This window comes from Falco cherrug, chromosome 20 (assembly GCF_023634085.1).
Source record: "Falco cherrug isolate bFalChe1 chromosome 20, bFalChe1.pri, whole genome shotgun sequence".
In the NCBI taxonomy this organism is placed as follows: domain Eukaryota; kingdom Metazoa; phylum Chordata; class Aves; order Falconiformes; family Falconidae; genus Falco; species Falco cherrug.
The window spans coordinates 3,884,066-3,908,515 of NC_073716.1; the positions used below are offsets into that span (position 1 = coordinate 3,884,066).

A 24,450-nucleotide genomic window follows, 5' to 3' on the forward strand; every position below is an offset into this window, starting at 1 on the left:
CTGGTGTTGATGTAACGGATCAACTCACTGAACACAGCTTATCTGCTCCTTGTAATATATATCCCAGTAACGGTCGGGTAATTAAGACACTGATCAGATTACCCTGAACAGGACAGTGATGCATGAGAGCCAGACAACGGCTGCCTGGCGCAGAGATCTGTTATAACAGCAATTTAACTAACTACACCGTTACTTGTCTGATGCAGAGCAAATGTTGCATTTAGGCTAATGGAGAGATAACACAGGTACCACAGGTTTTCCTTTATGTCCATTTGCTGAAGCAGAATAATGCCTTTTGAGGTGTCTCCCATCCCAGCCACACAAACACTGAAACATTGCCTGAGCTGTGTTCTCTCTCTCTCATAACACTGGTCTTTCTGGCTGGTTTTGGAAGTTCCCTGGGAACTTTCCCAGTTCCTCAGCGAACTGGCTTGTTTGGGTCCATCCTGAGCTGTTCCATCTTCCCCCAGCTCCGCACAGGTGATGGGACAGTAATTCAGGGTAAGCCCCGAAGCACCAGGTGCTTTGGAACCTGTTGGGGACTGCAAGCTCCGTCCAGGACCCATCCTAGTGACCTGTCATTTTCCCATCTGTCCTGGCTGCCGTAACAGCATTGCCATCTCGTAAGAAGAGGACGCAGAGGACAAGATGCCAAAGTGAATACTTTTGAGTCGCCTTGGAAGGAAGGTGAGTTCCTGAGGAGCTGGGGATGTTGCTGCCTTGTTCGAGGAGTCTGTTCCAAGAGCAAGGGTCCACCTTGGGCAACCACGGAGCAAAAGCCCCTGATTTGTATTGATGATCCACTTAGGACCAGGATGGGATGGCTGACAGCACTGCAGGTCCTGAACTTCTGCATTAACGTGATGGTGGGGAAGGCATGGGACCGCAAAAGCGCAAAACCTTTTGAGGAAGATGATGCATGCTGATACTCAGCAGATGGTAACACAAAACCACCCAGAAGCAGAAAGGAGGGGGGAAGTCCACTTACTTGTTTGAGCTGCTGAGAATCTAGAGAGGATGCTGTAAGCGTGTGGGAGAAGGGCAAAGGGATGCTGGCTGCCAGCAGTCCTGCATGCGGAGATTTTTTTCATGTGCTGGTTGAACATGTTCCCCAGAAAAAAAGGGTCTGGCAGAGATGGGGATCCTCCCTGTTTCCTACAGCACTCGTTTCTGGTGGATGCTCTGGCAGATGAAGCAGGATCTGCTCTGGAGAGAAGAGATAAGGAGAAAGGAGATATTTTTTTGCCCCTTCACCACAGACAATTTCTCATGTGTCAGTGCAAAAGCAGAACCCACTTTTACCGAGTCTCGGTAGTGCGTGCGTGCCGCCCCTCGCTGCACGTGCTGAGGAAGCACCTGAGCACCCGGAGCGCCTGAAGGTAGCGTGGCATGCAGCACAACCGTCCTGTATCAGTGAAAGACGAGGAGGAGCATCGACTAAATGTCAGCCACGCAAGGGTGTGTCACGAGCCTCTTGCAGAGGTGCAGGAAGTATAAAAGGCAGAGGTTCCCAAAGAGGGTCCCTGGAAGGAGCTGCGGCGTGCTGAGCTGTGCTGGAACCTATGATGCTCTTGCGAACCTGGTGACTTCATCTCCCTTCACAACGAGACCATGGAGAGTGGTGAGTACCTGCTCTGCAGCCTCCGCCTTTGTCTTCTGCTTTATCAATCATGCCCAAATCCATGCCTCATGACACAGGGATGGAGCACTTTTAACAGAGTAGAACAGTATAAAAGACTTTCATCTTTCTTATATCGACTATTAAAAAAGAAATGCACAGTTCTCTTCTACATGCTCAAAACCCCTCCAATCAATTAACTTCAGAAACACACACATAAAAAATAGGCTTGTAGCCAATTTCAAGGGGCTATTTTGTCCCAAAGCAAATAAGCTCTTCTCACATAGCATGTACCTTTTCTTCTCTGTTCTTACTAAAAAATACTTATTAAAAAAAAGAGAATGCACCTCCTTGGCAACGTTTTAATTCAGGGAATGAATCAAAGGAAGCAGGAGCAAGCATATCTGTGGTTACTGCTAGCTAAGTCTGTCCAGACTTTTACAGATTGTTTCTATTAACAAATATTTTCACTGCAGCAACAAAACTTTGCAGTTCTGTGCTTGCTCGGAGCTGGAGCAGCCCTGAGCCGGTGCACCTGTAGGGGTCTGTGTTCCCATGGATTCCTCCATCATGAAGCAGGCAGAGAGAAGCAAGCAAGCGAGAGAATCCCCTTCTCTTTGGTCCGTATCCTGTTAGCCCAGGAAGCACAAGACTCTTTCTGTTTCATCTTGAAAGTTTCAAACTTTCCTTTGCCATTTCTTATTGTACTTTCACACCCAGAGCTCTGTGGGCACCCACTGCCCGGAGCTTGAGGAGCTGAGGAGCTGTAGGAGGGGAGATGGCACCATGGGTCAGGGACACGGCACATAAGATGCACGCTCTTTCTCCTCGAAGACTGTCAGATTTATTCCCTTTTTATTATGTTTTTTTATGCTCAAATATGTGCAAACACTAATCTGAGGGAGTGCGGGGAAGAGGGACAAATGCAAGAGCTCAGATGGGTAAGTTAGTTTAAAAGCAGATTAACCAATCCGGGTTTAAAACCCAACTTCTACCTCTCCGTGCCGGTGAGCACGGGCAGAGCTGCAGTGAGGATGGCGAGAGGATGGGACAGAGCCACCAAGTTCAGCCCAGTAAAGCCCTGCTCCGGGTGTAATGAATTACAGGGTAAAACGGGAGGCGTCACTGCCTTTTCTCTATGACATTTGCAAATTGGAGCCTTAAATTAACCGCAGCGTGCAGGGGGGCGCGGGGGTCCCATGGGAAGCACTGCAGGCAGAGCTGCAGCCTGTGACCACACTGAGATTTGAGCACCCAGTTCCATACTGGTGCCTCCGACTGTGCCACATGAAGGGGGACGATTGCCCTCACCTGTTTTTGAAGAAATTCAGATGCAAAACACTAGTGACGCGCGCAACAGCAGAGTCAGGCTGGTGCAGCTGGGAAAATTTGGCACTTCTTCCTTTTTGTATCTTTGTCCACTGTTTCAGCCCACAAACTAGTCCCTTTCCCAGGCAGGGATTTCTCCTCTGGAAAGGTCTCCGGTGATTTCTGAATGAAGCAGAGGGGGGTTCCGTGCGCAGTGTCTGGATGCAAAGCCCTGTACAGCAGCTGGGAAGGGGGAGCCCAGGGTCTCCCAGGCTCCAACGTGACACTGGGGGATGCGGGATGCTCCCACGGTGCTCGCTGGAGCTCCTGGCTCCCATAGGACCCACCAGGCAGGAGCAGGGAAAGGGCAGAGGGAGCCTTCTCATGGATGTCTCCCGGCAGCTTCTGGGAATCGTTGGCTTGGGAAGTGCTGCATCCCAACCAGCACCATTTGGGAAGTGCTGCATCCCAACCAGCACCACTTGGGGAGTCCTGCATCCCAACCAGCACCATTTGGGAAGCCCTGCATCCCAACCAGCACCATTTGGGAAGCCCTGCATCCCAACCAGCATCATTTGGGAAGCCCTGCATCCCAACCAGCACCATCTGGGGAGCCCTGCATCCCTAGCACCATCTGGGGAGCCCTGCATCCCAACCAGCACCATCTGGGGAGCCCTGCATCCCTAGCACCATTTGGGGAGCCCTGCATCCCAACCAGCACCACTTGGGAAGCCCTGCATCCCAACCAGCACCATCTGGGGAGCCCTGCATCCCTAGCACCATCTGGGGAGCCCTGCATCCCAACCAGCACCATCTGAGGAGCCCTGCATCCCAACCAGCACCACTTGGGAAGCCCTGCATCCCAACCAGCACCATCTGGGGAGCCCTGCATCCCTAGCACCATCTGGGGAGCCCTGCATCCCAACCAGCACCATCTGAGGAGCCCTGCATCCCAACCAGCACCACTTGGGAAGCCCTGCATCCCAACCAGCACCATCTGGGGAGCCCTGCATCCCAACCAGCACCATCTGGGGAGCCCTGCATCCCTAGCACCATCTGGGGAGCCCTGCATCCCAACCAGCACCATCTGAGGAGCCCTGCATCCCAACCAGCACCACTTGGGAAGCCCTGCATCCCAACCAGCACCATCTGGGGAGCCCTGCATCCCTAGCACCATCTGGGGAGCCCTGCATCCCAACCAGCACCATCTGAGGAGCCCTGCATCCCAACCAGCACCACTTGGGAAGCCCTGCATCCCAACCAGCACCATCTGGGGAGCCCTTCATCCCTAGCACCATTTGGGGAGCCCTGCATCCCAACCAGCACCACTTGGGGAGCCCTGCATCCCAACCAGCACCATCTGGGGAGCCCTGCATCCCTAGCACCATCTGGGGAGCCCTGCATCCCAACCAGCACCATATGGGAAGCCCTGCATCCCAACCAGCACCACTTGGGAAGCCCTGCATCCCAACCAGCACCATCTGGGGAGCCCTGCATCCCTAGCACCATCTGGGGAGCCCTGCATCCCAACCAGCACCATCTGGGGAGCCCTGCATCCCTAGCACCATCTGGGGAGCCCTGCATCCCAACCAGCACCATATGGGAAGCCCTGCATCCCAATCAGCACCGCAGCCCAGCTGGACCTCTCCACCCCTCAGCACCCTGCTCTCCTTTACATCCCTGGCCTCTGCAGCATTATGTGGGTGCCCTGTAGGTTTCTTTACTTAAGTTTTTCAGTATTTGGGAGGGCAGCTGTTACTCTGACTTCAACTAACTGGTAACGGTTAATTATGACAGGAAGAAGAAAAAATTAGTGAGAACCTGACAAGAATAGTACAACAATTTTCATCCTTTGGGATTTTATCCTAGTACTGTATTTCAAAGGAATATTCCAAAATAAATATTTTGCACTGGAAGATGCACAGCATTAGTGCTGCTGCTGGGGTTTTTGGGTTTTGGGTTTTTGGGTTTTTTTGGGGTTTTTTACACACACATAGGAAACACAGGTAGCTCACTTAAATTCATTCTGAACTTGCTTATCTCTGCTTATCTTGTCTTTTGATTCACAGTTTCCTAAAAAGGGGTGGAGGCAGGTAATTATTAAATTTCTTCTCTAACAGATATATGAAGCCGTGAGATAGAAGCATGACTTAAGTTTCATTGGGACTGTTCATTCCTGAAACGATGGTATCGCTCCTGTGCCAGTTGTGAGAAGCAGAGGGGAAAGGTGGCAGAGAACGAGCACTGAGCTGTAACTGCCAACAGTCATTATATATTTAAGTATGATTAATTTTTCTCAGAAATACCTGGTTCTTCCCCCAAAAGCCTACTCTAGCGATGGTGAAGAGGCAGCAGAAACCGGTACATGTTTAAAGATATAAACAGTACGTTACTCGCTGCCTCCACATGCTGAGGTGCTCGAGAACGAAACTTTTGCTTTGCGGTTTCTGGCCAACAGAAAAATAATTCTTTCACCACGAGGGTTTAGCCCGAGCCAGTTTGCCAGGCTTTGCCAATACTCTTGCCGGACTCTCGTTTCCACTTGGTGCCTTCCCCAGCACCAGCACGCTGCTGCTGCTGCTCCCCACTGCTCCAGTTAGAGCCGGAGCTGCCAGGCAGGAGCCGACCCAGTGCTCCATCCTGCAGGATTTGGTTTCTCCAACCTGTTTTAACCATCCCACACAGTTCTGTTTCTACTCCTCTGGGTAGACTTTCTGCTACCAAGTATTTCTTACTATCAGCAGCTTTTCTGGGCATGCCCGGGGGGGGTTCACAGCTACTACAGCTTCTTTTATCTTGATTGAGATCAGTTGTGATGGCAGGGAGCTTCAGATGAGCTGGATGGATACAGCTGTCCGAACCCACCCACCCTTCTGCTGTGGGGTGGCAGGAGCTGCACCCCAGGTGCCCACCCTATGGCCTTGACCCTGGACTCAAACCCACCCGTTTCTTTCCCTTTGCTATCGAGGGAGCCGAAACGCCCACCCAGGTGCCAAGGGCTAGAGCTCAGCGGGATGGATCCCAATTGCGCTCGCTCTGTGGAGGAAGATTTTCAGGATGGATGGGTTGTTGTCCCCTCTCCGCCCTGCCCTGCCATTAACAGCAGACCCTTCCCTCTTCCATTCACACGGAACAATTCTCCTTTCCACCTTTTCCCAGGGCCCGCAGGACAGGAGCATGCTTTGAGAACTGCAGCAAACCAGCACGTCACCAGCTGAGGGACAAGGGGGCTGACGTGGGGCTTGATAACGTGTCTGACTCATTCGCTTTTTATAAATGTTGTCTTTTTATAAATGAGGTTTCTAGTTCAACTGTTCATGGGGATTTTTGAGAGGTTTTTTTGTTGGTTTTTTCTTAATATTTTGAGGAACAAAACTTTAGGAAAATACCCACAGCAGAGAACTACCAGATAGGGAAAAAAAAAAAAAGGAAAATAAAAAGTAAAGAAAGCTACCCAAAAATGCCTGTTAAGCTCCAGGGCATGTCTCATTTCCTCTATGCAATTAATTTGCTTGTGGTCCCTCTCCCCTGCTGCCTTGGACCCTCAGAGCATTGCAGGGAGACATCAGCCTCGTCCAGTCTGCCTGAAACTGGTGACGCAGGGACCCGCTCAACAAACTCCTGCGTGGGGACCACGAGGCTGCATCGCCTCTCTCATTATGCCTTTGCAAATGACTCTCTCATTATGCCTTTGCAAATGAGTAAGTTGAAAGGGGGGGGGTGTACAGAAAGAGGGGAAGAAACTGTGCAAGCTTTTTTTTTTATATTGAAAAAAATCATTTGACATTTAAGACACTTGAAACGGTAACCGAAGGGGGGGTTGTAAACCAGTGTGAAGATCTTTAAAGGAATGATACTTCACTGAACTGTTTCAGGATCGTTAGTTGAGTCACTTCATCAGTCCTATTTTGTTAGATGCCTCAGAGCATGTTAAGGAGGAAAAAAAAAAGTACAGAACAGCAACTCACCAGGGCTGCACACTGATGACTTTTCAGATTAAGGGCTGGGCTGGTCCGGTCCTTCGACTTGAGGGGGTGATGCAGAAAGTGGTGGAGGAAAAGGATGCTGCACCTGGGGGGCAATGCCCTAGACTGGCCCCACCGGCACATCAGCCTGGCACCGGGCAGTTCTTTGCATGAAATGAGTGAAAAATGCCGACAGCAATGCACTGATGGAGCCGGATTCAGGTCGGTGCCTTTCCTCTGTAGCCTGAGAGTGGTTCCTCTCCTCTGCCTCCTTTTTATACAGCTGCTAGGAAGTGAATTGCCTTTGAGGCCTCAACCCCTGCCCAGCGTGGCCAAGTAATTATTATCCATCAGCGGGCAGACATAAGCACCAACTCCAGGACTCCCCCAGAAACCAAGCCATGAAGACGCCTGGCCAACAGAAGACTGGAGACTCTGATGGTTGGGGGGGATCAGGGACCCCACACCTGTGTCCCAGGCAGGGAGGGCAATGACAGTCAAGGCTTGTGGATTTTGAGTGGTTTGGGCTTTCAGAGTATTTCCTGTGTTAATATGTGAAAGTCAGATCAGCATCTCGAAGGGAGAGATGGCTACCCCAGATGCTCACCAAACCTCTTCCTGCAAGTCTGGGACTGGTCAGAGTGAAAGCCATCAGACAGACAGAAAGTGCAGACAGAGCGTTTCGCCAAGCCCCTGCCTCCCCCCTCAAGCCCAGCCTTGCCACCCTCCATTCCTGATGCAAACGGCACTGACGAGGCACTATTACCCTCCCCAGATTCCCCCAGGAGGGTTCAGAGAAGGTGAGGGGGTGTGAACAGAACTGAGCACCCAGCTGCATGAGTGTAAAAGACGAAAACAAGGGGGAAAGGCAAGGCACAAACTTCTACAAGACAGTGGGAAGCTCACACGCAGGCTCTGGGGGTGAGAAGCGTGAATATTTCCACTCGTGGCCAAAGATCTCTCAGCTGACACATCACTGCTCACATCCAAACAAGCATCTCCAATCGCAGGTGCCCAAGTAACGATTTCTGTCATTAACAATGCTACTGCACGCGACTTGAAGTGGGGATACTGGTGCAATGGCTGCAGTTACCATGAGCAGTGGAAGTTCATCATCCTGGTCCACTGCAACACCTGAAGAGGAGACGGGCAGAACAGGGAAGGGGGCAAAGGAGCTCGGCAAAGGAACAGAGCGGAGCTGCATACATCAGGCTGCCCAGCGTGAGAGGTGCAAACTGATCAGTCAAATTTATGAAAAGGCCATGAAGAGAAAGCCGTGCTCCCTAGGAGAAACAGGCAGCTGAAAGCCAAAGGCATCTCCCGCCTCTGCCCCAGCCTTGCTTAGTGACCCTGGAGCAGCTAATCAGGAGGGAAATGAGAGGCTGCGGCACAGGGAACAAGCCAGTGCCTAGAGAAGCATCCTGGGATGAGCAGCATGATGCTCAGAACAGCTGGTGCCAACTCTCCTTCAAGGAAGGACACGTCTTCTGTTCGTGCCAGAGCAGCGGCCAGGGCTTTCTCCCAGCTGCCAAATCACTTCTACATTGAGCAACTTTCAGTCGCAAATGCCCAAGGTAGATGGTGGTACATGCTTTAAATAGAGCAAAGAAAAAGCTTTCACTGGCCTCCCTGCCTCTGCTAACCACAGCAGGAAGAACTGTTTGCCCGAGATTGCTCTCACCATTATCACATCTGGCTCTGAATTGAAATTTTTCCTCCCAGCTGTCAACATCCTGTATCTTCACATCCAAAGGCAGCAGCAGCCAATTTTAAGACATTTAAGAGACAAGCAATAAATTTCAGCCAGCTTCAGTTCTGCACATCCTGCCAGGAGCTGAGCTTTCCTGTTCCGCAGATCGGTCACCGCACCGGCGGGGAACAGCTGGGCCCGATTTATATATATCTATAGCTGGGCGCTCACAGCTGTACGTTTTTACATGGGTTGAGTATGCTACACCCCCACAGCTCAGAACAAGGCACAGGGGGCAGGCTGCTGTCCATCTGTAGGGAAAAAACAATAATTAAAACCCCATATAAAATAAAAATTAGTACACTGTGCACAGGGTAACTGTCCTTAGCTATGAGCCTTTACAGATGAAACTGGAGGGGCCAGACTCCTGAGACTTTGTGCTCTGACAGTAACTTGTGTGGCCCTGGGTTATCCTGTTAGCATCTTCACCAGGTTTTAGTTTACCCAGCCGTGGGGAGCTTTGCAGGGTTGAGAATGCCGTGGTCAAGTGTGCTACTGCTGCTTTTTCAGAGTGAGCATCATGTGGAAAACCCCCACTCAACTAACGCCAGCTAACGCCTGTCTCCTTCTTCTACAGGCAAGCAGCTAAAGGTCACCCTTGTTTTCAGCCTTCCTCTAATTTTTCAGGTAAGATGTTAAAAGCAACGTTGTTGAAATCCAGCTGCCTTTGTGTTGTGGGTAAAGAGAGATGACGAAAACTTTCGACAGGCAAAAAAGCAGCCACCCACAGCCCTGCAGAGATGCGTGGGGGGGAACGGCCGCTGGCACGCAGGATCCAGCCCCAAGGAGGTGGGTGGGGAGACAGCAGAGCAGTGCTAGAGAAAAACAAAGGAGAGAAAACAAAGAGAGAACAGAAACAATGACATATCCTGTGACTTTAGGAAGGCCTAGACTGTTAGCACCAAGTCCCTCGCTAGCAGCAAAATGAGCATTTTCAGGAAAGACGAGAGCATCCTCCAGCGAGCGCTGGGGCAGAGCCAGCTCGCTGCTCCCTGCAGGTACTCGGCCAGCGCTGGGCTTCAACACAGGTCAGTGCTGAATTGCTGCCATGCCCAGGGAGGAAGAGTTCAGCTTCTTCCTCCGCTTGTCCTTGCTCAGAGTCAATCTTAAGCAGGAAGAACCCAAAGCACCACGCCGTGCCGTGACCTGCTCTCGGACCGCAGGGTGCAGCGCCAGCGCTCACACCCCCACAGCTCAGCCACGCTGCAGCCCCCAGCCCCAGCTCTCCACCGGGCTCAGCAGAGCAGGGAGAGTCTTGCAGCCTCTTTCTTTTCCCTTTCACTTCTGGTGGCATGCCTCCAGGTAGCAGGCAGGATGTGGTGAAAGCCAAGCCTGCCTGAGATGGAGAGCACGCTGAGATACTCACCGATAACAGGCGGGGGGTATCCAGGGGAAACCTTTCATCTCGGTGCGATGGAGTGAAGGTACCAGAGATTAATAAGTCACAAAAAAGCAGGGCACAGATACCACAGGCTCACTCTGCCCCGTAGGTTACGGCAGTGTAGGAAGACGAAACCATAATCAGGACTTAGATCAGGGGCCTGAATGAGACACCGGCAACACGTCCATGCCAGCGCAGTAACAGCTTCCTGCTTCGCTGCATTTCCCCAGGTCTCATTGACATCTCTCTCCATCACTTTAGCAGAGGAAAGAGCCCTGGGAGGCTCTGGCTTTGCCCTCCCTTTGCTCCCAGCACTCGGCGGGCTTGGCCCTCGCTGCGGGGGGGATGGGGTGGCAGCAAGACCAGGAAGGCCGGGATGCCAGGCTGGATGGGGCTCAGAGCAACCTGGGCTAGTGGCAGGTGTCCCTGCCCATGGTCCTTTCTGACTCAAACCATCCTGTGGTTCGGTGACGCTGGCACTTGCCATGCCAGGTCGCTGCCAGTTACAACCACGGCAGCCCCTTCTCGCACGGTCACAGGGAGGAGGGGATGGGAGCAATGGGAATAGCTGAGATGGGGGAGGGAATACTGAAGTCATTTTATGCCTCACAAGTAGAGTTAGTCGAGAGGAAACATTGCCCCTGCTGAGAGGAGGATGCTGAAGGATGTATTATTTTTCACATTGCATCCGACAGCTGGCTATGTGCATGCAGCTGTATGCGGGTCCTGGAACGTTCTGGAAAGCAGCCGCACACCAAGCGCTTCCAGGCTGAGCACTAAACTTTTCTGGTAGAATTCCCACTCTGAGCCCCTCCAAAAAGCCCAGACCCCACGTACTTATGGGGAATGTTTTCAGCCACCAGATCCTGCCAGCTGGGTCCATGACGTTGGCATAAGCCCATGCTCGGGAAGTCCCTGGGGTTTCTCCGTGGGCTGCAGCTGGATGCTGCTGCCTGCCCCACAGATCGACACCCTTGGAACACAGCACAGTACCTGTCCCAACACACTCTTCTTGTCTTCCCTGTTCCAGTTCTGTGCCGGCAACAATGTCACCGATGACTATGACTCCAACATCACCATCGACTACACCATGTTCGAGACCCTGTGTGAGAAGGAAGAAGTCCGTAACTTCCGCGCTGCCTTCCTCCCAGCCATGTACACCCTCATCTGCTTCACGGGGCTGCTGGGGAACGGGCTGGTGATGCTCACCTACATCTACTTCAAGAGGCTCAAGACCATGACGGACATCTATCTCCTGAACCTGGCCCTGGCAGACATCCTCTTCCTGCTGACCCTCCCCTTCTGGGCCACAAGCGCAGCCATGCACTGGCTTTTTGGGGAGTTTGCCTGCAAAGCCGTCTACTGCATCTGCAAAATGAGTTTCTTCAGCGGGATGCTGCTCCTCCTGTCCATCAGCATCGACAGGTACTTTGCCATCGTTCAGGCTGCCTCAGCCCACCGCTTTCGTCCCCGGATGATATTCATTAGCAAGGTTACATGCATCCTCATTTGGCTCCTGGCCTTCATCCTCTCGATCCCTGAGCTGGTTCACAGTGGTGTAAATGACCGTGACAACCATCCCCGTTGTTCTATCATCGCTAATGACCTGCAGACCTTCAACACTGGCATCAAAGTGTCCCAAATGGTTTTTGGCTTCTTATTTCCCCTGCTGGTCATGTCTGTCTGCTACCTCATCATCATCAAAACATTACTCCAGGCCCGCAACTTTGAGAAGAATAAAGCCATCAAGGTCATCATCGCCGTGGTAATCGTCTTTGTTGTCTTCCAGCTGCCCTACAACGGCGTCATGCTGGCCAAGACCATCTCAGCCTTCAACCACACCAGCTCATGCGAGGAGAGCAAGAAGCTTGACGTGGCGGATGACGTGACCTACACCCTCGCCTGCTTCCGATGCTGCCTCAACCCTTTCCTCTACGCCTTCATCGGTGTCAAATTCCGCAATGACCTCTTCAAGCTCCTGAAGGAGCTGGGCTGCCTGAGCCAGGAGCGCCTCTGGCAGCTGTCCACCTGCCGCGAGAGCAAGAGATTTTCCTTCGCTATGGAGACAGAGACGACCACCACCTTCTCCCCATGAGCCAAGCTCCCAGCAGGCTTTGGCCAAGCTGGAACAGTTTTGTACACGTCCTCTGTTCTGAGATACTGGTAGAGCAAGACCTGCCGCTGCTGTAGGAAAGGCAGCTGCAGGAGGAAAACCCAGGAGCATCCCCCTATTCCAGGCAACAAGCACTGCTAGGCAATACTCCTGTGGATGGAGAGACTTGAATAAAACTGTGACCGTTAGCAAAGCAAAGGAGAGGGAGGCCAGTCAGTTTAGAGTTGTTATGTCATTTCACCTTTCTTTTAGTCTTTAGTCAAAATGAGAAATGCTCGAAATGGAACATTCTCCCTAAAAGCAACAAATACCAAGAGAAACAGATATTTGCGCAACAGAATTGCTTGCTTTAGAGCTGAATGTCCAAGAGCATCATCCTGGCTTGGAATGGTGCTTTTAACAAGTCTACATATTGCTCTTCCATGCCTACAAAAATTATGCCCGTTGCACTGGCTCAGTCTTCAAGACAGGACAGCACCAGCCTCAGGCGCCAAGCTTAATCCAATATGCAATATAAGCTGCGGAGTATCCTAGCACACCGTTCTCTGCTCTGCCTTCCCCCATGAAAAGCCAGAAATTTCCATAACTAATACTAAATCCACACATATGGTATAAACAATTCCAAGAATGTTGTCTATTATTGTAGCAACTCCTATGTTTGTCAGGAAAATACCAGTTCTGCTTCATTTCTACCTGCATCTGGTGTTTCACCTACAAAGAAGGTGCATCCTGAGAAGCACAAGGTATTATTATTCCATCCCAACGTGGGCTTGAATCCATTAGAAATGCTGCTCCGCTCTGGAAATAGTCTCCTTGAGCTTCTGGAAGGGCACCTGTCTGCACCAGGTGGAGGTAGGGGCAGCTGGCACAGGTTAGATTCAACCTGCTTGCGCAAAGAAAAATGGGTTACAAGCTCCAAATGACCCGTGTCTTTCCAATCCCCAAGCACACAAATCTGAGCTGAGAAACAGGTACTTCTGCACCGATCCAGCCAGCTGCTTAAAAGACATCTTTATCGCTCGGCCATCCAGCCTGTACCAGTGTCACCCTCACTCTCGATGGGCTGAGGGATGGTTTGCTCACTCACTTGGTATAAAGATTTTAGCAGACTGGCGCCAGAATCCTCAGAAGGTTAAAGGCTGAAGCCCAGGGCAAATGCATGTGCATTTCTTAAGGCAAAAACACTCAAATTCAGGATACAGTTGTGCCCATGGTTCAACCCCTTCAGCGTGCCAGTGGCCAAAGCTCGCTTGTACCCAGCTGTATCGGCTGCCTTCTGTGCTATTGCTTCTGACCTCGAGACATAGAGAAGAATGTGGGGTTTCTTCTCCCTTCCCCATCAGCGTGCCTTTCTAGAAGGACATTAGCAGCTGGCTTTTAACTCAGACGTGTATTTCACATATAAGCTATTGAGAACGTGTTTTGCATCCAGACTGTCAGGGCTAATAAAGATGCCATTCACTGCGGCTGGATTTAAACGCCGGGACAGTCACGTGTGGAAGATTACTGCCAGGGTCACCTACTTGAAAGGAACGTGGCAGCTGAACAACAGATTATTGTCATGTAAAATAAGACCTTGAAAAGAAGCCCAGAATATAATGCCAGTTGGCGCTTCTACTGGAAGAGGGAAGATTCCTACGACAGATGAATACCCTGGGAACTGCTTGTCGTGTGACATCTGAATGTCACCCGGGGAGGAGCTGCTGCAATTGTTTGGGCATCTGTCATGGAGGTGCAAGTGGTAAAAGCCCCGCAGAGCACAGCTCCCGGGAGCCAGACGTCAATGGGAAAAGGTTTGGCCAGGAGCTGCGGGGCAGCAGTAGCCCGGCTGAGCCGAGGCACGGAGCCTCACCCTCCGGAGCAGCACCTCAACCCGCTTGTAGAAGCTGTTAAGGCACATTCCAGTGGACACACGGAGCAAAACACACTTTACTAAAAAGATGTTTATACTTTATTCAATACCACGCATGGATCCATCAGGAGCGATACAGGGAACTCCCTGGATCATCAGTTGAACACCATTGCTTTAGAGACGTGAGAATGAAAATCAACCTTCCAAGGAAAGACTTCGGTGAGCTGGTTTTGAGACAGTGTCGCCAGTTATATAGCTGGCTGCCATCATAATGAAATAAATTCTTCATAAACCATTTGGCTTTGGGGTATGGGATTTTGCCAAGAGCTGGGATTCAGGAGGAAAGCACCTTCTGCTCCACGTGACCGGAGCTACAATCCCCCCCAATCCTTCAACGCATTTTCTCTCGTAATGCCCATGCAACGTACAGAAGCGCTGCTTCTCCATGGTGCAAACTGGGGGGTTATGACTGACACCCAATAGTCATCTGTTCTGGGTTTGTTCCTACAGCCCTGACTCAGGCGAGATGCTCAGACAACAAGAACTTCACCAGAGCAAGGACTACCCATAATACAGGGTCTTTTTAGTTTTCCTCATCAGTAACAATATATTCTTAATGTGTATTCATATATGTAAAGCTGCTTTACACAGGGAAAAAGTATGTACGTGAATGTACCCTGAAAATGCACTGCTTTCACTAAAATTTTATACAAAATAGATTCACCTAACTTATTCTAGCAAGGAGCATTGCTTCACCAAAACATGCAACTGTACTTGACTCCTGTTTGATAAAAGCCATCCCCCCTTCTACAGACTGGGGGGGTCTTCGGGTCTTCACCAGCTCAATGTATTCTAAATGGGAAAACACGCAGCTGCTGCCCTACAAATGAGGTACTAAAAGCATCATCTGGTGCCACCTCAGCAAGACAGCAGTGACTTCAGAGTGCAGGGCTGTTTTTTTTTTTTTTTTAATTTTATTTAATGGTCAGGACAAATTTGCCACTCATTTAGATGAATCACATTAACATTGGCCTTAGATCCTAACCTGAGATTCCCCACTGAAGTCTGAAAACTGACTGTATTTTGCTATTTGTGGAAAATAAATTATAACAATTTAAAAAAAAAAGAAAAAGGTACCGTTGTTTTTCCATTGTATTTCCTCCATAGGACATATTTTGTATGTATCATAACAGCTCGTATCACATCCTTCTGGTCCTGTCAAGAGCTGTTTGTCAATTAACCTACCTTTGTACCAGTACTGCCCTGCAGAAAAAAACCAAACTAAATAGAAAAAAAGCTGGTTTACTTCAATTGTTGATGAATTACACAGTAAACAAGTCACCAACACATTAAGTAGTAGCTTTTATTTTAACTATTTACCCCACCGCCTTAACGCTGCTCCACTACTGGATATACCTGATGGCTCCTTATCACTGAAAAGCCTATATAGGAAATAAAATGTTGTACCGTTTTCTTGTTCACTTTCAAATGTAAGAAGTCCATCATGAAATACCGTATTACTGGGAAAATTGCTCAAGGTAGAGGCAGGGACCACAAGGGCACAGACCGTTTCTCCCTGACCTCCCCAGTGAATTTATGCAAAGAGGGATGTTCAATAGCCTTTACCAAAAAGTGGTTTAGAATTGCAGCCATGGAATCAAAGAGGAAGGAACCTCCAAGAAAACCAGGAGACATGAAGCTGGATGGTTAAGTGCCAAAACTAAGGACCATTTCTGCTTTCGCTAGACAGCGCGCCTCTCTCATGGTTTCTCCCTAGAGAGAAAGCATTAAGACCAGTTTCAGCACCCAGCCCAGAGGTTCCAGCAGCGATAAGGAACATCTCAAGACCACAGCACCGCAACGCAACTCTAGAGAATAACAGTCTAAACACAAGGGTCTTTAAATAAACATTAGGTCTCGCTTGCCACGGCTAGGTCAGAAGTCACGACTGCCCCGAGTCCGTGTCGCTCAGCCGTGAGAGATGCAGGCGGCTGCAACAGCAGCAGGAACTGCAGCACGCGCGGTACAGAAGCAGAACCAGGGAGCTGCAGAGAACCACCACGCTGAACAGGTCCCTGTGCTTCTCCGAGTTGACCCTGAGCCAAGCTTTTCAACAGGAAAGATCCCAAATTTTAAGAAAACGGGAGACTCCAACTTGCAACCCTAATTTAAACAAGTAAAAACTCAGCCCACCAAGCAATCCTCCGAGGTCACACCTTACATCACAAATACCCCGGCCAAAGCACACAGAACCTGCTACAGGAAGAGAGGTGCATTTCTAGGATGGATTTAACCCATTTTAGTACCTTTCACCAGCAAGACAGAGAAAGAAGCCTCCTTTTACATTTCACTAAGGGACTGGAACCAATCACTAGGGGACTGGGACCAATCTCAGGTTTCAATCTTCTTTCAAAAGTCAGTTAAAAAAGCCCAGCCCTCGCTACAGAAAGGAGCTGCTGGTCTGCAATAAACTACACGCAAAGCAGAAGAGACATCTACCACCTCGTCCCAGCCATGGGGACTCCAGGTGGGTCCTGCCATCCCTTCTCCAAGTCACCGTGGGAAACCTCTTCATTGCTTAGAAGCCCTGGACTCCTCATTGCTCCAAATAAAGTATCGCTGCTAATTGCTTCCCCTTCCCTGCCAGTTCTTTATCAATGCACGTGTGCTAATGTGTCTTTTGGCTTAAAAGCCCACAGTACCAAAGGGATCTGGGCTGGAGGTAAACTGGAAGTAGGGGGAAGGAAAAATGGAATGAGGCCTCACTAAGTGCAGCTGCATCCATCCACCCATCCACCCATCCATCCATCCATCCATCCATCCATCCATCCACCCCCTCAGAGCAGGCTCTGGTTTGTCCTCTCCCTTCTCATGCTGTCCCAGGTGCCGCCTCCCATCACCGGCTGGTGAACGAATGGATGAATACGATGGTGGAGGTGAAGCTGCTCCTGGCACAGCTGTGGTTTTTGATGTGCCACCTGGGTAGCTACGGGAGGGAAGCCCTTGTCAGTCTAAGAAAGAATGAGCTGGAGTTAAATGAGGCGAACCCTAAAAATACCACACATGGGTGATGAGGAAGGGTGGTGGCACAGTGTAGCTGTCAGAATAGCTGAGAGTGGGCTATGGTTTCCTCTCCCCACATCTTCTTTTATATGGAAAAATAACGCCAATTCCTGTTGTGGGGGTGGAGGTGTCAGACCTCGGGGGAGAAGTTCTTGCATGGTCCTCCTCCCTGGCTCCTCAGCAGAGCTGCCTTGCCCGGGGCCACTTCCCCCAACGGGCTGGCGCTGGGGTTTCTCTCCACACCAGGAGATTTCTCCCCCCCTACCTGAGCCACCCTAAGATGGATCTGGGGAAACTTAAGTCAGCTGAGACCTCAGCTGCGCCTTGTTGGCATCATCACAAGCAGCTTTGTGACCTCAAAGCAAGGAGATCAAAGGGCCGGGCCAGATTGAAAAGCAAAGACTTTTTATAGATTAGAAGGCAGCTGGACCGGCTCAGAGCCTCCTGGTGGCACATAAGATGGGACAAAAACATGCAGTTGGACTTTAAAGAAAATGAACCAGATAAACAGCATCACGCTGTGTTTAACGACAGCAGCACGAGCCGCTGCTGGACCACCTCACCCTCCTTCCAGCCCCCCCTGCGGTGGCAGTACACTTTGGGGGGGTGGGAAAGAGAAGAGCATTTGTCACATAACAAATAACCTTCTAGCTTCAGATGTGGCTGACCATAAAACCAGAAAAGATCCAAAGGGATGGAGTCTTCACGGGGTTTTGCTGAGTTCTTTGTAGACATGCTTCCCAAAACGGGCAGTTTCTTCCTTGTGGTGATCTGTATCAACAGGCGAATGCGCAGTACACAAGGGTCAGAATAAGAAGGATGGAAGAAGATGGGGGAAAAAAAAAAAAAAGGTGGCTGACTAGAAGGAAGAAAAAGATTAGCTAGAAATATTTGGTCTTTACCAGGTCTTTTCCTGCTTGGCTGCCCCTTTGTGCTGGCACAAGCCTCCGGACCAGCACTGCACGATTACACCCAAAGGCTACGTGGCCACAGCAGCTTCGCTGTCTGCGTGTTCCCAGTAGTGACACTGTGGGGGAAAGGGAACCCAGTCAGATCCAGTGGTGAAAAGCCTGGACAAGACTTTAAAAATACAGGTTGTATCCCCAGCTCTGCTCCGCAGTGCCCCGAGTCAATCCTGCGCTTCCTCCCCAAGGACTAAACCAGAGCTAAAATATCACTTTCCAAAAGCAGGAACAGGAGTTCCTCGCACTGTTACTAGTCCCATGCATGGCAGCCTTCCCACCCTCTCGCCAAAAACGAAGAGAAGCCCTCAGGTGTTTAGATTTTGCAGAAATTGCAGGTATTTAAGCACCCACAGGCTCAGCTCCAGGTGGCAGGATAACCCATCCTCAAACTGCAAAAAAAAAAGAAAAAAGTTATTTTTCCCTTTTGCCTTTCCGTAAGACCCCAGTTCTTCCCAGAGCCAAGAGTATTACCCAAGCAGGAGTCCAACCTCCTCGATATTAAACCAACACCTGTCACTGCCACAGCTCGTTACAAAAATCTTCTTCAGGTCTTAACAAGTACCGGAGACTTTCGGTTCACCTTCACCGCACGCACCGCAGATGCTGAGCCCAACTAGGCATGATCTCATGTATTTGTCATTGCTGAACCCATGCAAACCTTCAGCTTGCAGGAACTGAAACTCTGAACTTCCCTTCCTGATGCTTTGGGGGTTTTAATTCAATTGTCTAAAATAAGAGAGCAAGCAGATATTTACTTTCCTTTCCTTGCTGATGAGCACTGTTGCACAAAACCCTAACTCTTGAGTAATTATGTGCTTTATTGGGAAATTTCTGTGACTTGAAGGTCAATTCTAATGACTAGAATCACCCTGCAGGAAAGGACCAAATAATTCCCAGCCCGAAAGGCCTTCCAGGATTCGGAGCCTGTGCACATCGCCCTGTACCAAACCCAGAACTTCTCCCACGGACTCTAATTCCTTCTTCTTTATGTAGGAGCGCCGTCTAAATTCCACTTAGAACAACAGGACCTTTCATGAGGTTCATGACACTTCATTTCTGCCTTACCCTGCGAGCTGGTATGAAATGTTCATGCTATACAACGTGAGGTGAGGAGGTAAGATCCCAGCGGCTGTAGATGTGGAGCAAACGCCCTCCTGGCAGAACACAGGGAAGAGGAACTACTTCGTCTGCTGTCCCCTGGGTGCGGAGACTTCTACCGGATTTGCAACAAGGTGGATTTCATGTAGGTGTCTGTTAAGGCTTGAAGAACCCCAGAACTGCTGTGCAAGCCCAGGGCAGCAAGAGGACAGTGACAAATGCAGCTACTTTTCAGTCCCCACCTGTCCCGAAGGTTACGCTGCAGTGTAAAACTGAAAAGCTGAGCTCCTCTGGGACCATGTCCTGGTTTATACGCACAAAACGACCAAACCCCAAGTGGCTGAATGCTCCAGAGAAGGAAAAGGTTCTTGTAAAATACTCTTAGCTAACCAGGGAGTAAAAAATAAAATCTTCACAAGCAGAAGTGACTCACGAGCCTTTCCCAAAGACTCCTTCAAGCCTTCCTTTCCAAGAGACACTTCCAGCTTTTACACTCGCACACCCAACACAGGCAACCTGTTTCCCACCCAACTGTCTGAAAATGAAGGTGCTGAGCTGGACATCCAAAAAACCTTTGTCTGGTACCACTGGTGACTTCCTCCCATCCCCATCCCGCACGCCTTCTTGTGGTCTAGAAATATAGGCATTCCGGTTTACCAATTTTAATTACAAGAAAAGCAAAGGAAATCTTGCCCCCTGCTGCAGGAGCACGCTGCCCCACCACGGATCCTGACTCTAAAGACCTCGGCTCTCTCTGCTTGATCCGTGTAACTCGGACAGGTAGCGCAACCCCGCAGGTTTCTTTAGTACACCCACAGCTTTGCACATTATTATCAGGGAATCACTCCGTGTGGAAGGAGATGTGAACACACACACACACACACGTTCATATTTGCATCTGTCTCCCAGCAGAACTGGTTGCAGACTCGGGGGGGCTATCACAGCAAAAATCAATACCCGCTGGAGCAAAATCTCACCACCTGAGGTGCACAAATAGAAGCTCACATTTTTAGGGGAGAGTTGACCGATTCCCTCAGAGATAACACATTTCTTCTTCTAAGTTTTGGCCACACCAAGTAGTGAGCAAGAACCTCTACCCCTGCACCAGGGCGGGGAGGGGGAGAAGGAAAAACAACTCTCTCTCTGGATGACTAACACAGCCAGCAGCAATTGCCACTCTGCAGCTCAGCCCTGCTCTTCAACGGGGAGTTGCGCAAGACGCCTTTGAAGAGGTTAACACGTTTGCAGTCGGTTCTCATCTGCCTTGCCAGGGGGCCGCAGGTAGCTGCAACGCTCCTGCTCAAACTCCCTGACCCGACTGCACGGGAGAGGCGCTGAGCATCCCAGAGCTGCGCCCCAACAGATGCAGCTTCCTCCAGGCTTGGGGGGGGGGGACTGCAGCAGAACTGGCAGGTACCCAGATCCTGACAAGACTCATCAAAATGTCTTTATTGCTAGCGGCTTCTGGTGGGCCTCCACCCCCACCTACAAATGAGCAACCCCTCACGTGCCAGTGCTGCCTGCACAACCTAACAAACAGCCACCAGGCGTGCAGCCAGAGACGTGGGGACTGTTTTGAAGCAGATGGCAAACAACAGAAAAGGTCTCCATGCCATCACGAGCCCTGCGATGCTGCCTCCTCAGCTGGGCATCCTGTTTTGGGCATTACGTGGGCTGCAGCTGCTGGATGTGCGCCCTCCACGCCGGCTCACCCTGCAACTGAGAAGATGGTGGAGCATCATCCCGTAGCACCACAGCTCTCCTGCCACTCGCCGCAGCTGCCCCAGCCCCAGTGCCGCTGCCGCACAAGGGGGCACGATGGTGATGCACTAGTGGGACAGCAGTTCTGCAGAGGAGCTGCCCCTCTTTGGGGACTTCAGGCTCCTGGTATGTGCCCACACCAGAGACCTGCTCCTGAGCAGGGAGCACGTCACGACGCCATCTGAGCCAGCGCACCCCCGGCAGACAGCTCCCCAGTCCACAGCCCACTGGCTGCCACCGCGGTGGCAATGTCCCATGGGGAGGGTCAGTCTCTCTCCCTCGGGATCACGGTCCCGTTAGGAACAGCCGAACCCCAGCGTGTCCCAGACGTGTTGCCCATGAGTGACAGCGAAGCACGCGTAGGGGGAGAGGGGCAGCAGCAGCAGCAGAGGGTCCGAGGCACCTCCTGGCTGACCCTGGCCAGCGGCGATCCTTACAGATCCTTACAGCACTCTGGGAAGGAGGGAGGTATCTCCTTGCTGAGCAGTTAACGGTGATCCTCAGCTTGGAAATTCATGCCCTTTATAATCGGCAGTACAAAAAAAAGTCTTTCCCCACCAGGCAGACACGCATCGAGTTTGTCGGTCAGGGCACATGGCCTGAAACACGCTCTGAAATGATGCTTCAGTGAGTAGTAACCAAGATGCAAACACTTCCTTCTCCTTCCTGCAAGGGGAAGCTGCCTGAAAACAACAAATACCGACGATATGCAAAGGCAGGTCACAGAAGGCATGCTCACAACGGCCCCAAGCCCTGCAAAGCCACCACACCCCAGCCAGGCTCCCAGTGACCTATGGTACATCCACGGTCACGGTCCCTTCTGGCTGTGGCCATCAGCACCAGCAACCGGCAGCCAGCGGGACACAAAGCTGTGAGTTCTGAGGAGCAGGGACACCATCTCCTCTGCATCCTTCCCTCCGAGCTGCTCTCCTCCTCTCACCTTCGGTCACCCAGGAGGTGAAAATCCAGGCTTTTCCTTGGAGAAGGCTCCCAGCCAAACCTCTGCTCTCTGGTTAGAGCCTGGTAAATCCCCAAACCAAGGGGCCTTACTAATCTCTTAGCCCTCTGGCTGAGAGATGCTGACACCATGTGGGAAAGGCTCAGCAACGCTCCACCGCAGGCACCACGCTGCACCCACCAAGCCGGGACTTCGGGAAAAACTCGGGAAAACTTCCCCCTGCAATAAAGGTGTGGGTTCCAGCACTATGAACCCAACCATATTCAAGCCCTCTGCGGGCAAGCAGGCTAAAAAGTAGTCATTTTAGTTTGGCTTAATGTAAATATACTGGAAACAATTTTTAAAAGGCTTTGAGTCACTCTCTTTTTAGCTCTGAATCAGACTGCCAGTGCCTTTTCCATGGGATTTCAATAATCCGTTTGGAATGCTGAACTTCATGTTTCTCACCTCTTCCCGTAAAAATGACATCTCCCATGTATCGCCTTCCACTAGCTTCGTACCCAGATCTCCTAGATAATTTTGAAACACATAAATGGCCTTTTTCAGTCACCTCCCACCACTCGGGATCCCTTGGGACACTGCACCGCAGCTGCTGCAGCTCAGCACAATGAGCAGGGTGCGAGCAGAGGGCAACCCCTTCCCAAGCCCAGGAGCTGTGATTTTTTCAGGCAGCTGAAGAAAGCAGCTTTTTTTTTAAAAAAAAGTGAACTTTACAAATATGCATTTTGCCCCACAAGGCCTCATTCGGATTTTTAATCACTCCACAATCTAACCCACGGGGAGCTCAATTGCTGCTGTCACGTGCAGCGCCGGAACCTGCACGTATGCAGCAGCCCCGTGAAAACAGGTTGCTTGAGCGTAACCACAAATTTCTACCCAAAACCCCACAAAAAGCCAAATTCCTTAAGCCCCACGCTGCTGCCGGGTCCCTACAAAACAGTGGACAGCCTTAGCTTCCAAGCTTTTGTAGATGAACCAAGAAAAAAAAACAACCATCATTTCAGCCAAGGCCACACTCGATGACTCAAAGACTTAGTCATTGCGATGCAGGTGAGAACAAACCTTGCAGAGGTGTAAATCTTGCACCGTAGGAAAGCCACAGCTGGCAAGAAGTTAGAACAGAAATTTCCACAGCAGACGGTACCCCTGCTAACTGCTAGAGTCTTTCTGTTTCCCTAAAACCCTATTAACAAGTCACCGGCATTATGTTACACAGCGATTCCTGTATTTGCCAGCAAAAATGCACATGAAAAACCCAGAATTAGGTTCTTTCTCAACATCATGGAGAAACATGCTTATTTCAGCCGCTTATTTCAGGGGGAAGAGGCCAAACCTCTTAGATGCTCTTCCTGTGAAGGCTTCTACGCTCCTCCAGCATGTGTGAGGCATAATTTAACTTTGCTTTTTTTGATTTTAATGGAGGCTAACGCCAGGGCAATTACTGCTTTCAACGCATACTTCAAACCCCTCCACCTGACACGTCTGCAGCGCTCAGCCCCAGAAGAGCCCCCGTGCTATGCCCACTCTTCTCATCTGCCGCGGGGCTCCGCCAGCTAAACACGCGGGAGGATGCACGGCAGGGCTCTGCAACACAACCAGCAGCAGAAGCTGCCACCTCCATTTCACCTCCAAACGCACTTATTGCAAACTGAAACCTCCCTGGCTCCATGGGGGTTCACTCCGGTAATGCCTCTTCCCCTTGTTTGCATAGAAAAGTCTTTTCTTTGTGGCTTTCTGCAGAAGTTAAATGAACAAAAACAACAAAGGTTGCTCCACCTAGGCAGATGGCTTTTACCTGAAAGGGATACAGCCCACAGCCCACACTCCACCTACCCAAGCTTTAAAGAAATAAACATACAGTGACATGAAATCTGTTATCAAGGAAAGTTTCCCCACACTTAGAAAAACACTTCAATATTTTGTTCTCCGAGATGCTGCCAACTCACTTCTCCCCCGCAAACCAGAATGTGAGCAAACAGATAAGGCATCAGACACCTGTTTTTGGCCTTAAAGATGTTTCACTAGGCATTTTCCAAAGACCATTAAAAACCAGGATACATGCAAGAGGTGAGAAAGAAAAGCTATTTACTAAAAAATGCCCAAGCAGACCCCCCAAAATGAGTGATGCAATGATAAATGGAATGACAGCTTGTTTGTGCCCCAGGCCGGGCTATGGCAGGACAGAGCAGCGTTGTCCTTCGAGGTTCCGCTAGCTCTGCCCGTAGCGCAGCCCAAGTCACGTCTGGAGCATGAGTCCCACCGCCGCTCAGGAAATGGGGATTTTATCACTGGCATCAGTCAAGCAGCCAGGAGCGGGCGCAGGCACTGCAAGGTAAGCTGGTGAGACAACGGGACGTCGGTGGGATGGCGGCAGGGATAGCGTGACCCCATTTGTCCCCACTCTGCTCTTCTTCCAGCTGCAGAGAGACGCCAGCCTGCTCCCACAGCTTTCATTTCATCAATCCCTACACGATCCCTGACGCTGCCAGCAATGCAGTGATGGTGAAGGGCTTCAGTAGGAGGTCATCCCATCTCCCCCCTGCCACATACCCATTTTCTGGAGTCTCCTCTCCCGGGTGAAGCACTCTCCACTGCTGTGGTGCTTCTGGGCAACGCGC

General features: G+C 50.7%; 1 protein-coding gene and 1 long non-coding RNA gene across 4 annotated transcripts; one reads left to right on the forward strand and one right to left on the reverse strand.

Moving 5' to 3' along the window:
- Positions 1–677: 677 nt before the first annotated feature.
- CCR7 (C-C motif chemokine receptor 7) lies at positions 678–16,618 on the forward strand. The gene is made up of 3 exons (XM_014280065.3): positions 678–1,621; positions 9,219–9,268; positions 11,053–16,618. Exons 1-3 carry the CDS (start codon positions 1,612–1,614, stop codon positions 12,115–12,117), a joined length of 1,125 nt encoding a protein of 374 aa, XP_014135540.2. The 5' UTR covers positions 678–1,611; the 3' UTR covers positions 12,118–16,618.
- Positions 14,942–23,542, reverse strand: LOC129734388 (uncharacterized). 3 transcript variants are annotated; one of them, XR_008730001.1, is made up of 4 exons: positions 18,487–23,539; positions 18,367–18,404; positions 17,953–18,077; positions 14,942–17,821 (listed from the first exon to the last, which is right to left on the reverse strand). It is a non-coding gene; the product is annotated as an uncharacterized LOC129734388 (long non-coding RNA). The 3 variants fall into 3 exon arrangements; XR_008730000.1 differs by having other exon boundaries at positions 17,953–18,404; positions 18,487–23,542; XR_008729999.1 differs by having other exon boundaries at positions 17,953–23,542.
- Positions 23,543–24,450: the final 908 nt, after the last annotated feature.

Coding starts and splice junctions, on each gene's coding strand:
- CCR7 (XM_014280065.3), top strand. Junction 9,269..11,052: donor GCCTTCCTCTAATTTTTCAG/GTAAGATGTTAA, acceptor TCCCTGTTCCAG/TTCTGTGCCGGCAACAATGT.